The following is a 14,884-nucleotide window of genomic DNA, read 5'->3' as shown; positions in this document are numbered from 1 at the left end:
TTTTGCTGCCTATAAAGTACTTATATTTCCGTAAATCTAGTTAAACATACAGGAGTTTTTCAGGGGTTAATCCTCTCAAAAAAAGATGTTCTTCACAATCAGGTCTATTATCTTCACTCGGAGCAGATTCTGAATAACAGACCAATGAGAAAGTGAAAGAAACTGGAACAGAACATGGAAAAAGTAAGAGACCTTAGCCTTCTCTAGCGTGGCGAGAGCTTGTCTATCAGCTTCTTTCCTGAGAGCCTCAGGGTCCTCCTCCAGAGACACGTCAGAGTCTGAAGGACGACTGGTGTAGGAGTCTGCTGAGCCCTGCCAGAGAACAGAGAGGGGGAGTGAGAGGGAGGCTCAATCGCTGTTAACAGCCCTTGGCACAGTGTTTGAAAAAGCCCTTTTTGTTCAATTCCTATTCCTTCTCTAAAATCACCCACAATAAAAAAAAATCTACATCTCTTCTTCCACCAGGCCAAAAGAGAAGCGGCTCAAATGACCACACAGTGAGTTATCATCAACATGCTAACAATTTGTGAATGAAGAACTGGTTGAAGGAGAGGGCAGGAACAGTGTGGGAGGAAGTGAAAGAGAGCAGAAGGTACAGTACAAACAGGAGAAAAGTGTTTCTAAGAATATGAGAGGAGCAAAACAGGAAGAAACAAATGTTTAGAGCAGCTGAATCAACGGAGATGAGCTTCCCATGATTCTTACAGTTTGTGTACGTGCAAGGATGTAAACAAACATTCAAGATACTGGTGTGTCCTCAACGACAAGAACTTGTTTGTCACAGGGGTTGATTCTTATTTTATTTTTGTTATATTAAGGTCATATTTCAATCATCATAGAAACGTTTCAACGTGCCTTTATCATTTATTCACGCTATTTAAAAAAAAATATATATTTAGCTTTTCGTTTTTATAGATTTTACTGTTTACCCATCAAAACTGGTGAATATATATAAAAAAAACAGATCATTTAAAATGAAAAAACCTTGATACTTCTGATATATAAAATTAATAATACCAATTTTTACATTCAATTACACGTGTCACTCCCATCATGATCAACAAATTAGCAAATAATGAAGTGTTACTGAATGCGTTATGAGTGTTAGTGTTACCAAGGCGACAAAAGATCTTTAGATGAAATATGACATGAGAAAATGTGGTTAAGAATGTGAGTATCACCTGTGTGCAGACCATTTGTTTTTACATCATCATCATTATTTTCAAGGCAAAATGCTAGCAAGCACAATATATAATTTGAGATTATGATTCAAATGCATATATAAACACTGCTAAATCTCCAGAGCCAGTTGAAGAAACACACATATGTCTGTATTGATTTGTCCTTGCTTGAGTCTGGGTAAGTTCATGAAGGTACTAAAAGCAGACAAAAACACATACACAAATCGTCTTGGCATTGCCTCTCACAGTACAGTACGGTGTCAGAACCTTTATATAAGCCTCCCACTCCTCTCATCACTTTTTTCCATACTTTCCTCTCGCTTCCCTGTCTATGTTTCAGGTGTTGAGCGGACTCTCGTTCGTGGGAGGTGTGGACGGCGTGCGGACAGCTGCAAGAATGACTCATTGGATGGATGCGCTTTGCGTGTGTGAACACGAGTGCATTAGGTTTGTCACATATTTGTGTGTATGTGTGTGTGCATGTGCGTTTTAAATAGAAATGAGAATGTGTCAGGCTGACATATGCCATATGCAATGATGTTAAATTATTCATTGTGAAACAGAGGGTCACAGGAACCCAGCGCACACGCTAAATATCAACGGCTTTGCTAGGCAGCAACAGACTGCACACACACACACTTTGCCTGCTAGACTATCACGGTTACAGCAGAGATGTTATATTTGTAATTGATGGTACAGCGGCCATAAAGTGGGCTATATCCAAATCCTGGCAGAAACGAATCACACAGACACGTTTTTATATCCTTGTAGGGATTTTCCACTGACATCTATACTGACCGAATGATATTTCTCAGGGCAAAAATGTTCCAAATGACATTTTCTTCTAGCAGACAGACTATTCAAATTTCAAATAAAACCATTTCCCTCAGACCATGAAAGCTGAGGACAATACAGTATCACTGACTGAAGCAGCAATTAATTAACTAAATTTAAAAAGCAAATCATTTAAGAAGATAAACCTGTATTGTGATTACATAAAGAGGAAATTCATCACACAACAGTTAGAAAGTTATGTTATTAAAATCAGCAGAAAAGACCTTTCCAACACAGTGCTGAGAAATGTACTGTAAACTAGCAAAAGGAAAAGATCCAGGGAAACAAAAAAAGTAACGAAAAAAAAAAAAAACTTAATTTATTTTCGAAATTAAAGGGTTAGTTCAGGTGTTTGTTTTCAACTATTCAGAAGACGGGAAACAGAATGCGTGCATCTGTAATAAAACGTCCCTCGCATGGCTTTTTTTCCTCACTTCTGCTGACTATGGGGAACTGAATTAACCCCAGATTTCATTCATTTGCTCATTTTTGTGCACTTGAAGGGATAGTAGATACAAAAATTATTCTTGTAGCTTCATGAAATTAAGGTTGAACCACTGATGTCATATGGATTATTTTAATGATGACCTTACTACCTTTCTGGGGCCTTGAACTTGTCAGTTGCATTTCTGTCTATACAGGTTCAGAAAACTTTCATCTGAAATATCTTAATCTGTGTTTCAAAGATGAACAAAGGTCTTACGGGTTTGGCATGACATGAGGGTAAGTAATTATAACACAATATACATTGTTGGGTGAACTATCCCTTTAAGAAGCTTCATGCAATCTCTCACTGCATTTTAATTCTAGTATTTGCACCTCGGCCCTGTTTTGTGTAACTGTCAGCCGCCTATGTGCTTGCCAGTTTTCAAGGTCGGTATCAGGTCACCTCAGTAAAGGTCTACGACATCCATTCTCTAAAAACATCACAGCAATATCACAGGCCTAAATGTTATGAAGTTGGCTCCACAGTAGTAGCAACGTATTAACAATAATATTAGCATAGGCTCTGCAGAGCTCGTAAACAAAGTTGACATTTTCCGTCTTCCTGCGAGTAAAGTTCCCCAGGCTGTGTAGAAAACAGCAGCGAACACTATACATCAATAACACTGTCAGACTCGCGCTAGTCAAGCGGCGACAAGACAGGAACGAGGAGCGAGGAAAGAAACAAAAGACATGCCAGAAGATGACGGCTGATCGAGGGAGAAGATAGCGAGAAATGAAAAGGACTGTGTGGGAGAGGTGGAGAGGAAGGATTAGTACTAGATCTGAAAAAAAAAAAAAAAAAAGTCTCCCACACACACATTGTGGGCTGATCAACTGTAACAACTACGCCTCTCTGTATGAAATCAACAACAAATGACTGGCAGATTATTCTGATGGTTTTCAACGTGCAATTCCTTTCTCCGGTTTTTAGAAGATATGATTTCGGTTTAAAGGAATGTTTTGTGTTTAGTATATGTTAAGCTCTAAAATGCAGAAATTACTACATAAAATAACTTCTTAGTTAAAAAAAAAAAACTCATGGTTACATAATGGAAGTTTACAGGAACATTCAAGACACATTACAGCCATATTAAACAATATATACGCTTCATTTTTCACCTTTTGTAGTACTGTAACATTTTAGTAAATGGACCAATTCTAAATATTAACTAGTTGTTTATTTGCAAGCCTATTATTAACATATTGGCTGTTTATTAGTTCTTAAAGCAAATATTCTGCATGATTATATCAAACATCCCTAATCTAATACCTAAACTTAATAACTACCTTACTAACTATTAATAAGCAGCGTATTAGTTTACTGTACCAAAACTCTTAATTAATGGTTTGATAATGGTGAGAATTGGACCTCAAAATAAAGTGTGACCAAAAATACAGTGCAAGTTATTTTACAAATAATATTTTAGTTATAATATTTCGATTTTACACATCCAGGTGGACATTTCACACTCGTGGTGGTTGAGGAGATTTCCTCCTTCAAAAATGTGTAAAGTAATTTGCAAAGCAAAGTGTCAAGGAAAGCACTATACAAACACAATGAATTCTATTTTTGTTAAAGTTAATGTAACACAACAATAAGTCAGGTAAAACCAATATTATGGTTTATTCTGCTTTCTAAATAACCATCAAAAGACTAAAATCACAGATTAAGCACAATTTTAATCTATTGACAGTCATAGCTTTATGTTTCTCTTAAGGTTTACAGTTACCAGTGTGGTGAGCTAAATATTTTTTTAGTTATATTTATATTCACATTAAAAATAGGGTCTTTACACATACAACTATATGGCTGCCTTTTACAATTCAGAAAGGGGGCAAGTGTATTAATATCTGGGGGTTCATAAGCATCAGATTGTTTAAAACATGCACTGTCTCTTTGATAAAAGAAACAAACTGAGGAACATACAACATACTGATTCTTTCAGTGATTTTTTACATTTTAAATAACATGTGGATCTGTTTACGTACTTTTACTGTCTACAGAGTCCAGTGAGTATAACGTGAGAGAGTCACAAATGCATGTGGCTTCTGGCAATGTGCAACAAAGCCATAAGCTTCTGAATTCATTTGTTCCCAAAGCACTACATGGATCAGATTATGCATTATTTGTCCTTAGGACAGCTGAATTGTTAAGGGTATTAAGTGAACAGTCACAGCATGACAAATAATGGTAAACACATGCACACAAACAGACAATGTTCATGTATGAATGCATTGAACCCTGCAGCAAAGATTAAGATATGCTTCTGAACAAACCCTGAATTCTGTTTGCATCTGATTCCATCTTCACAATCTGCATCAATCTGATCCTAGACACTCACACATCTTCAAGCCACTTAAGCAATAAATCACAGCTTTACCATGCCACAGGATCTGACCATCAAACTTAAAAAGACACATTTAATGCCAGATCACATTTAGAGACGTATTGTATATCTTACAGCTATAAATCTGACAAGCCAAACACCCTGCTGTGAAAACACAGTGGGACTAAACCTGTTGATGACACAAAATACAACATTTTCTTCATATTTCTAACTGTAAAAGATGCCAGTCAGCAGCCTTCAAATTCAACCGAACCATACAATTTTACAGTTTACAGTGCCACATACGATTCAGTCAACCAGTCATCATAACTGATTTTTTACCAAATACAGAGCCAAGCTTTCCCTCAGCAGTTCACCTGCTCTTAAATATTACACCACAGCATTTTAAAGCTCAAGACACTTAAGAATGGCTAATCTGGCATGAAAAATCACCTGTGAAAATAGCTTTTTCACCCTTATTTCTTGTTCTACCTCTTTAAAAGTTTATAATTTAAGAACGTAACGAAGAAACATAATTAAATCACATCTGATGCAGTTCCGTAACAACTTTATGAATAACTCCGTTAGTTGGTACGTATAATTTGGTTAAATAATCACACTCCGTGGGTGTCACGACCACACAGAAACCCCGGCAAAGGGCCCTGTGACAGGGCAGCCAGCACCGCAAGGTCCCTGAGCAGTGCTGGAGGTCTAATTTAAACCCAGCAGGCCCAAGCAGCTGCCCAGCCCAAAATGGAATCAAACGGCAGCATGAGAGAGAGAGAGAGAGAGAGAGAGGGAGAAAATAAAGGAGAAAGAGGTAGAGAGAGAAGGTGCAAATAAGGCGTAGGCTTAAGAAAAGATCCATGTGTCCGAGGCATTTTTTGGATGCAGTCATTAATACGCTTAATTAACCAGCACACAAACTCACATGGATGTTTCCGGGTGTTTCTTACCATTGCGGGCCTCTGAATCCGTGCGTGGTTCTCCATGGCATTCGCTCCTTGCCACGGTGACAGATTCACACCCAAAGATCCGAGTCTACGCCGAACACGAGGTGTGCGTGTCACACGAGGGTTTGTATTAATGTGTGTGTATCCGTGATGGGTGTGTGTTGCAAAAGTTAGCTAGAGGACTATACGTGTGTGTCAGGGATTGTCCAACTGCTCTGCTAACCTCATCACCCCCTCCTGGCTCATTCTGACACTCACTCACACACACACACGCGCACACACACACACAGCTGAAACCTGCACTCGGATTCTAAGTTGAAGGGGGTAAAGAGAGAGCGAGTGAGAGAATTGGTTGGGTGGGGGGACGATGGGGGGCATCAAATTGCAGGACTTGTGCTACATTTGCAGACTGAGGGGTTAAATTTAGCTGTGACAGGCAGTGGCAGATCTCTCTCTCTCTCAGCCTCTATCGTGTTTAGCTCTGGTATAGAGGGGCGAGTGCCAGAAAAAGTGGGAGACCGAAGTCAGAGACAGAAAAGAAAGAAAGAAAGAAAGAAAGAGCAGGAGGAGGTAGTGAGAGACCCTTTTGAACGATCCCCTCTCTGACACGAGGCCACTTGACTCATTGTGTCTGTTACCGGTGGATCCCACACATCCGTGTAGTCAGTCATCCACCTGAGTTTGACTCACACAAGTGGAACAGCTTCATTTAGTTCAAAATCACCTGCGTGAGACCTTGTTAATAGTGATAAACTGATATATATATTGGTCAGGCTGATAGTATTCGAACACTTTCACATTATTGGCCATTAAGAGCGCCTGCAGAAGTGATTGTTCTTCCTTGTGATATTTAAAAAAGTATACCAACAGGGAGGTCAACAAGTGCACCGTTTCGGTTTTCAAATATTTTCACTGAAATCAATTCATATTTATTTCCACTATATATGTGTAGATCTCAACTGATATAATTAAACTGTATTACAACACTACTGTGCAAAAGATTGGGGTCTTTAATGTCTTTGAAATACACTTGTTCTGCTCAAAAAGGCTGAATGTTTAATTTTTTTAATACTGTAAAAACAGTTATATTGTGTAATATTAGTACAATCCAAAATAAGTTTTTAAAATATATTTTGAAATGTCATTTATTCCTGTAATACATAGCTGTATTTTCAGCAGCATTACTCCAGTCTTCAGTGTCACACGATTCTTCAGAATTCATTCCAATACGCTGATTTACTGTTTAATAAACATTAATTAGTAGTATCAATGTTTCCTGCAAATGCAGTTGCAGGAAAATATTTATTGTAGTCAAACAATGAACAATTCTTAGTCTTCCATATTTTCTTACATGCATGTTTGAGGCATGGTTAAAATCAGGCATTACCTCTAGTGAACATCACATACCTACATTTTCTGCAAAAAAAAAAAACAAAAATCCATATTAGTTGACCACAGTCTTCTAAAATAGATTTAGTGCTTGTCAGGTGAACAAAGAGGTCACTTCAGATATCTGCTCAATGAAGCAATGCAAATGTAAGCACCAATAAATAAAGTACAAAGAAAACTAATAAAGCAATAAAGAAATGAGATACAACATACATTTTGACTATAAGAGTCCCAGACACTGGTGAATATATACGGACATCCTGAAGTGGCATGTGTTTGTCAGAACCACTAGAGGGCGACCTTTGACCCGCAGGAACAGCCGGTCCTAAACCTCTGGACCACTCTGACTGTCACCTCTCACCATCTCTGTTAAGTTCTCTCGCCTTTATGGCTCAAAGAGAACAGAGATTTATTTATTTATTTTACTTTTAAAGGGGCATAATATTTCTTAAAGGGGTCAAGAGCTAAGAAATCTAAACATATGAGAGGTCATTGTGTTATAAAACATCCTGTAAGTTTCAGACCTCAAAACTTTGTAGTTAGTCTAAAAACAGCGTATACTGAAGCCAATCCGCCAAAACGACAGCTTGTGGAATGCTCTAATCTATGATGTAATAGTGTGGTTAAACACAGCCTCTGCAGAAGAAGATCAACACCTGCTTCTACATCACTGCTTTAGCCCCGCCCACTGATTTAAGCATATGGTGTTAATGACAAGAACGGCAACAGCAGGTCTGTGCAGAAACCAAACAATGAACTTCATTTGATGAACTGATGAAGTGCCAGACCGCATCAGTAAGAACTTGGGCCTTTGTTCACTTCATTTTACCACAGATTTAGTTTACAAAACAGGCACAATTACACAAAGGATTTGCAAAAAGATCTAGATTGAAAGATGATGCTGTACTGACTAAACTGGATCCAACTGTAAGTTTGAGTAACTGTTTTCATTAGGTGATCACTATTGCTTTGTCTCTTCTTACATATTGCTTGATATGTACTGAGTATTTATGTGGTTTTGACCTAAATCACAGCAGTGTGTGTCTATGAGGAATGTAGGCTGTCAAACACACAGCTATTAGCCAATCATAGCAGAGGGCGTCTACAATCCGCCACGCCTATTCAAATCAGCGTTCACATGAAGGGGGGGTTAAAACAGGACAGAAAATAGCCTATAATCTCCCAGTTATGTTTTGGATGTAAATATCTTGATAACATTTTTAGTGGACCTCAGAGAACAGTACAAAATAAAAAACAAAGGCAGTTCATGACCCATTTAAAGGAATAGTTCACATAAAACTTGCAGTTCAACATGTTAATTGATGCCCAGGAGTGTTGTGGATTATAGTGATGTTTTTATCAGCTGTCTGCACTCTCATTCTGATGGCACCCATTCACTGCAGAGGGTCCACTGGGGAGCTAGTGACGCAATGCTACATTTCTCCAAATCGGTTCTGAGAAAGAAACAAACTCATCTACATCTTTGATGGCCTGAGGGTAAGACTTTTTTTCAAATCATACATTTTTGGCGAACCATACCGTTAACAGTGCAGTTGCGAAAACAGATAGTTTAATTTTCAAGGGAGGAACTAGTGATGTGAGGGCTAAACACTGGGGGAAAACTGAAGCTGATGCTTCGGTTTATAGAATTCAATGCATTGACCAGTGCTGACTCATGCCATGGCGGAGTACACTAGCCTTAATAGTTGAAAGTATATTAGGATATTACCACAACAAAAAACAGTGGAGAGAAATCCCCCCACAGCTAAGTGCAAACTGGCATTCAGATCTGCCTCCATTTTGTTAGCAATGCCCCAACAACCATGATCCAATCAATTTCCGAAGGATCAAGTCCCGCCCTCACATTTCAAATGTTGTTTCACTCAGATAGATGTCACAGTAGAGAAAAAAAAGACAGTCGCTTCTTCCATTTCATGCCGACTTTAATAAATGAACATTGGGAAAATTCATAATCCATCCTCTTTAAACCTGACTGAAGACATAAAAACATGCTCGAAATCTTCCTTATCCTCTTTCATATACTTCCTGCATGCAATGCATTTACATTTGTCCACACTTGAGTTTTATGCAGCAATAAAACCATAGAGATAAATATAAAAGTGCTACTCCAGACAAAACAGATATAACCCAGACAAACAAACACAGTAAACAACTCGCTCAAACACGTGCAAACACGCACACACATATGCACTGAAGCAGATAGCACATAGCGGCTTTTGTGTGGCATCAGGTGTGACCGTGGCATAAAGGGAAATGTGAGGGGATGTTCTGTTGTGCAGCTGCCATTTGAAGCCATGATCAAACACACCAGCCGGCCCTCAGAGAGCCAAGAAGCACTCAACCTCAGCACCAACACCATGGAGGTCTGCTCTAATGGCACCCAAACTAATGGGAAAATTAGAAAGTGATCTATCAGGAGAATCCGCGGGGATAAGGGAGTCAATTATGCAGGGGCCTCATCCTAATACACACTGGCTTGAGAGCCACACCCCTTGACTCACAACACAATACTCTGTGTGTGTGTGTGTGTGTGTGTGTGTGTGTGTATGTCTGACAGTGGGACTTATACACGATCCGGCTGGTTGCGATCACACATTTTTGTCAGCAATCAACACCCCCCCACCACACACACACACACACACACACCTATATACACAAGCACACTAATCCATTTGCCTCCTCCTCTTCCGACTGTGCAGCATGCTGCGGGGAGATTCGGGCCCTGTCACCATGGAAACCTGGCCAGTATAAGAGCACAATCGTGTATGTGTGTGTGTGTGTGTGTATTTGTTCATATGTGTATTTGCGTGGGTGTGTATGAGACCAAGGCCTACACAGGTTTTTGTACTTTCGGCTTCCAAAGAGGGGGCAGACACATGTGGAAACATACTATGTGATCATAAATATTCATGAATTCTCTAATGTCCTTAAAGGAGCATAATATATCTTCATCTTTTAAGGTACACAAGTTTCTGAGCATTTAAGGGATACGCCAACCCAAAATAACATTTTGGTTATTAATCATTTACCCCCATGTCATTCCAAACCCGTAAAGGCTTAGTTCGTCTTCAGAACACAGTTTAAGATATTTTGGATGAAAACCGGGAGGCTTGTGACTGTCCCATAGACTGCCATGTAAATGACACTTTCCAGAATAGTCCATCTGCAGTCAGTGTTTCAACCGTAATGTTATGAAGTGATGAGAATACTGTTTGTAAGCGATTAAAACTAAAATAATGACTTTATCCAACACGAAACCCCTTGTGGATGGGCAAATGTCATTCAGCAGTGGCTACTAGGAGGGCTTTAGGAGAGGAGGACACATTTGAAACTTAATACTAACTATGTATTAATTACTGCCTTACAGGACCTGATTACGTTTAGGGTTGCAAGGATATTAAAATTCAAACCAAAATGATGAGCCACTAATTATTTCCATGCCTGATAACTGATACATGGCTCATATTAACATTCCATGTTTTTTTGTCTAAATTAAAAAACAAACAAACAAGTTTTAAAAGTTACAAATAAATGTAGACATTATAACATTATAAAGCAGTATAACAAATGGATATTCATTTTGAGATTTGCTGAAGATCCCATTTAACAGAGATATTAAATTATAAATAAATAAATAAATAACTTAATTTCTGTTTTTATAAATGAACTTCAGGTGTAAAAATAATATTTATGTTAGTATACTATTTCAAACACACCCACTGTGCGCTTATGTATCCCTCAACAACATATTTGTTTGTTTCCATTTTAAAATAAATCTTGAAATAGCATGAAACAACAAAAATTTTGACTGAACTGCATCCTGCAGACAAGAAGAATAGAGACGTTTCAATGAAAAGGAGAAGAAGTGCACAAACACCCACAGACCAACAGCAGAAACTACAGGCCGCTGTCAGCAGAAGAAAGGTCAGTATGGAAATGACTGGAGCTACAGTCCATGCAGCTATAGAAGCTGGCATGTGATGGTTTTAAACTGGATGCTGAGAATCTGAAAACTAAATGTCATGGTGGATGATGGTTTAAAAAGGGGAATTATCCCTTACAATGACTTCTGCGACTGATGCAAGAGTGACAGACAAGATATTTGGGCGTCTTACCTGTCGGACGAAGCTGTTAGAGGTTGTGTCTGAGGAGGTGCTGCCATCTGAACGTTTGAAACGGCTCTTTCTCTTTGCATACTTCCCCTGAAACATGAGGGAGAAAAGAAATTAGAAAAGAATAGACGCTTCTCTGTATGCATGCCCACTCACGCACACATACAAAAGCACAAAATATGGATTCTGGGTCCTGTCTCTATGTCCAGATATGATTACCCATAATTACTCATGTCCGCCAGTTTTCTCTGGGAATCAGTAATCTGATTGGCCTTTAAATTGGCCAATGGCCTGGCTGCCCTCAGCAGGGCCCTCTATGTGGCATTCATAGGTGCCAGACTCCGTTGCCATGGAGATCAGAAGAAGGGTAATTGGGTTTGGTGGCACTAAAAGACCCTAATGCAATACTGTCTGTAATATGTTCAAAACCAGCCTTCACATAAATGCACACAAGCATGCAGGCTGAACCATTTTTTTCTTTAACTGAATCCCAGAACTCCTTCCTCTTTCCATCAGGTAATCTACTACAACAACCAGCAGACAGTTTTAGTTTAAAGAGAGATGTGCAAAGTGTGTCAAATAATGATTGTCGTCAAATTGTTTGACCTTGTATGTCACTCGTTTGGCAAACAGATAGTCCTGCCGCAAACTCTCACTATTGGTTCATCCAGTGTTGCTATATGTCGGGCTGGTTGAGATGCGCAAACAGACTGATCAATGTTTTGAAAGGGTTTTAGACCTTTCAGGGAATCAACTATGAATTACTTGGTTAAGGTTTGGATGTGATAAAGAACTTTAACAGAAAAAAATTAAACATCTAAATGGATTTGGAAAGTTATTATCTAGGGGTCATACAGGGTCCAGACAGTTAACATTGACATAATTGCTTCATGGGGAAGAACATCTGAAAGGTGCTATGTAATAATTTGGTGCTTGAATGCCTCAAATATAATATGAAATGCTTTTTGCGGTTAAGGAAATAAAATATCTAAAATCATAAGTAATGCAAAGGGACATTCTTTTGCTGTGTAGTAGATTTTGGGGACACACCGAAAACAACTGCACAATATTATGATTACAGACACAAACCAGTTGCAAGCTTACTTGAAACTACTGCATAAATCAAACCACAATGCCATATCTTTCCCAATATTGGTAATCTCCCAAGGTCTTGTCTCTATAAGAAATCATAAAACCATTGAAATCATAAAACATTCATTTCAAACTGAATAGAAGGTTAGAATTGCCTGCATTGCTATTGCGTCATTATAAAGGGTTCATAATAGACATTATGGTCACAAAAAAGGCATAAGTGAACACTGCCATTGCAAGTTACTGTGGTATATGCCAGACACAAGAAATACTTCTTTAGCTTAGATAATGCATTTCAATATTATTAAAGTTAATATAAAATCAGTTAACTCAATTTAGTTCCTTAAGCAGTCCCTCCAGTATTTTGCTGAACTTTTTTTTTTCAGATTTTTGCGGCCTTAAATGACTGATTTTGCTGCTGCTTTTCTCAAAATTTGCAGTGATATATGCGGCATTTCTTATTGTTTTGCAGTGTAAATATACCACAGACAACATTCTAACACTTTTATGACTTTTCTGACTTCGAGAGCCACTGTAGGGCTCCAGACGAAGGTTTGACAAACACCAGCACTAGTGCCATTAAGTTCTATAGAAGGTGGCACCTTCAAAACACTCACCCTAATCGCACATGTACATCTCAGAGACGCCTATTTAATGTCTGCATTTACATATGTAAGATATATTTTTAAGAATGCTTTCTTATCTGCAATATGTCTCCAATTTGTTTCCTGTCAGATGTCAAATAGACATTTATTAGATGCATGTAAAACTGCTTCTGAGACGTTTAGAGTACACAGCAGATGAATCCCAGATCTTTAGCAGATGTCTTACAGACCTTATTTCAGTATCTCAGAAAATTAGAATATAACTTAAGACCAATACAAAGAAAAGATTTTTAGAAATCTTGGCCAACTGAAAAGTATGAACATGAAAAGTATGAGCATGTACAGCACTCAATACTTAGTTGAGGCTCCTTTTGCCTGAATAACTGCAGCAATGCGGCGTGGCATGGAGTCGATCAGTCTGTGGCACTGCTCAGGTGTTATGAGAGACCAGGTTGCTCTGATAGTGGCCTTCAGCTCTTCTGCATTCTTGGGTCTGGCATAGTGCATCGTCCTCTTCACAATACCCTGTAGATTTTCTATGGGGTTAAGGTCAGGTGAGTTTACTGGCCAATTAAGAACAGGGATACCATGGTCCTTGAACCAGGTACTGGAAGCTTTGGCACTGTGTGCAGGTGCCAAGTCCTGTTGGAAAAATGAAATCTGAATCTCCATAAAGTTAAGCCCCTTTCACACTGCATGTCTGAACCCGGAAAATTGCCGGAACATTGCCGGGTCGCCTTCTGTGTGAAAGCAAACACGTCCCGGAATTAATTCCCGGAGACTGATCCCGGGTCGGGGACCTAGTAACATTGCTGGGTTCAGTCCCTTAACGAACACTGTGTGAACAAAAGCCAGATCTAATCCCATGTCGCAGTGATGACGCACGTTATCGCGCAACTCTTTTAATGGTTCTCTCGTAGTGGTTCTTGAAGCACTGACTCCAGCTGCAGTCCACTCTTTGTGTATCTCCCCCACATTGTTGAATGGATTTTGTTCCACAATCCTCTCCATGGTGCGGTTATCCCTATTACTTGAACACTTTTTTTCCACCACATCTTTTCCTTCCCTTCACCTCTCTATTAATATGCTTAGACACAGAGCTCTGTGAACAGCCAGCCTCTTTTGCAATGACCTTTTGTGTCTTGCCCTCATTTTGCAAGGTGTCAATGGTCGTCTTTTAGACAACTGTCCAGTCAGCAGTCTTCCCAATGATTGTGTAGCTTTCAGAAGATAAAGATTTTTGTAACTATTTAAAAGCCTACTATTAATATGATTTTAATAAAATATGATGTGTTATAGATTACTAGCATCAAGTGATTATCAGAATCAGAAAGAGCTTTATTGCCAAGTATGCTTGCGCATACAAGGAATTTGTTTTAGTGACATAAGCTTCCAGTAAACATTGACAACAACACACAGACAAAACAAATGCAATTTTTTTTTGGCTAATAAATAAGTGTATAAACAATTGTGCTATAAATGATAATGGAATAGGATTGAGTAAGATGCAGGGATGTACTAGGATGGAGGGGTAGCAAATAAATATAAGGATATTGCACGTTTTTATTGCATAAGTGGGCAACATTTAACTGTTCATGACTTAGATTGCCTGGGGGAAGAAACTGTTCTTGTGCCTGACTGTTCTGGTATTTGCGGCTCTGAAGCGCCGTCCAGATGTTGACCTGCCTTTAGTAGCCTCCCTTTGCTCTTTTGTCTTCTTTTTTTTGCGAAGGCCTTTTTTTTGTCTACAAAGTGTGAACAACAGCTAATTTTTTGTTATGTACAGTACAGACCAAAAGTTGGGACACACCTTCTCATTCAAAGAGTTTTCTTTATTTTCATGACTATGAATATTGTAGAGTCACACTGAAGGCATCAAGGGCT

At 38.8% G+C, this 14,884-nt stretch overlaps 1 protein-coding gene across 4 annotated transcripts in view; it reads right to left on the bottom strand.

Moving 5' to 3' along the window:
* Positions 1-14,884, bottom strand: part of LOC127953709 (voltage-dependent L-type calcium channel subunit beta-1-like) — a 33,335-nt gene that overhangs the window by 14,582 nt on the left and 3,869 nt on the right. For 3 of the 4 annotated variants that reach the window (XM_052552981.1, XM_052552977.1, XM_052552978.1), the window contains exons 2-3: positions 11,307-11,393; positions 193-312 (exon numbers count right to left, since the gene is read on the bottom strand). In XM_052552981.1, coding sequence (XP_052408941.1) covers positions 193-312; positions 11,307-11,393 — 207 coding nt within the window. Of the gene's footprint in view, positions 1-192; positions 313-5,784; positions 6,036-11,306; positions 11,394-14,884 lie in introns of those variants that run through there. The other variant, XM_052552980.1, reaches the window with a different exon arrangement.

The sequence above is a fragment of the Carassius gibelio genome, chromosome B3, assembly GCF_023724105.1.
Source record: "Carassius gibelio isolate Cgi1373 ecotype wild population from Czech Republic chromosome B3, carGib1.2-hapl.c, whole genome shotgun sequence".
Lineage (NCBI taxonomy): Eukaryota > Metazoa > Chordata > Actinopteri > Cypriniformes > Cyprinidae > Carassius > Carassius gibelio.
This window is presented reverse-complemented; position numbering and strand designations above follow the sequence as displayed.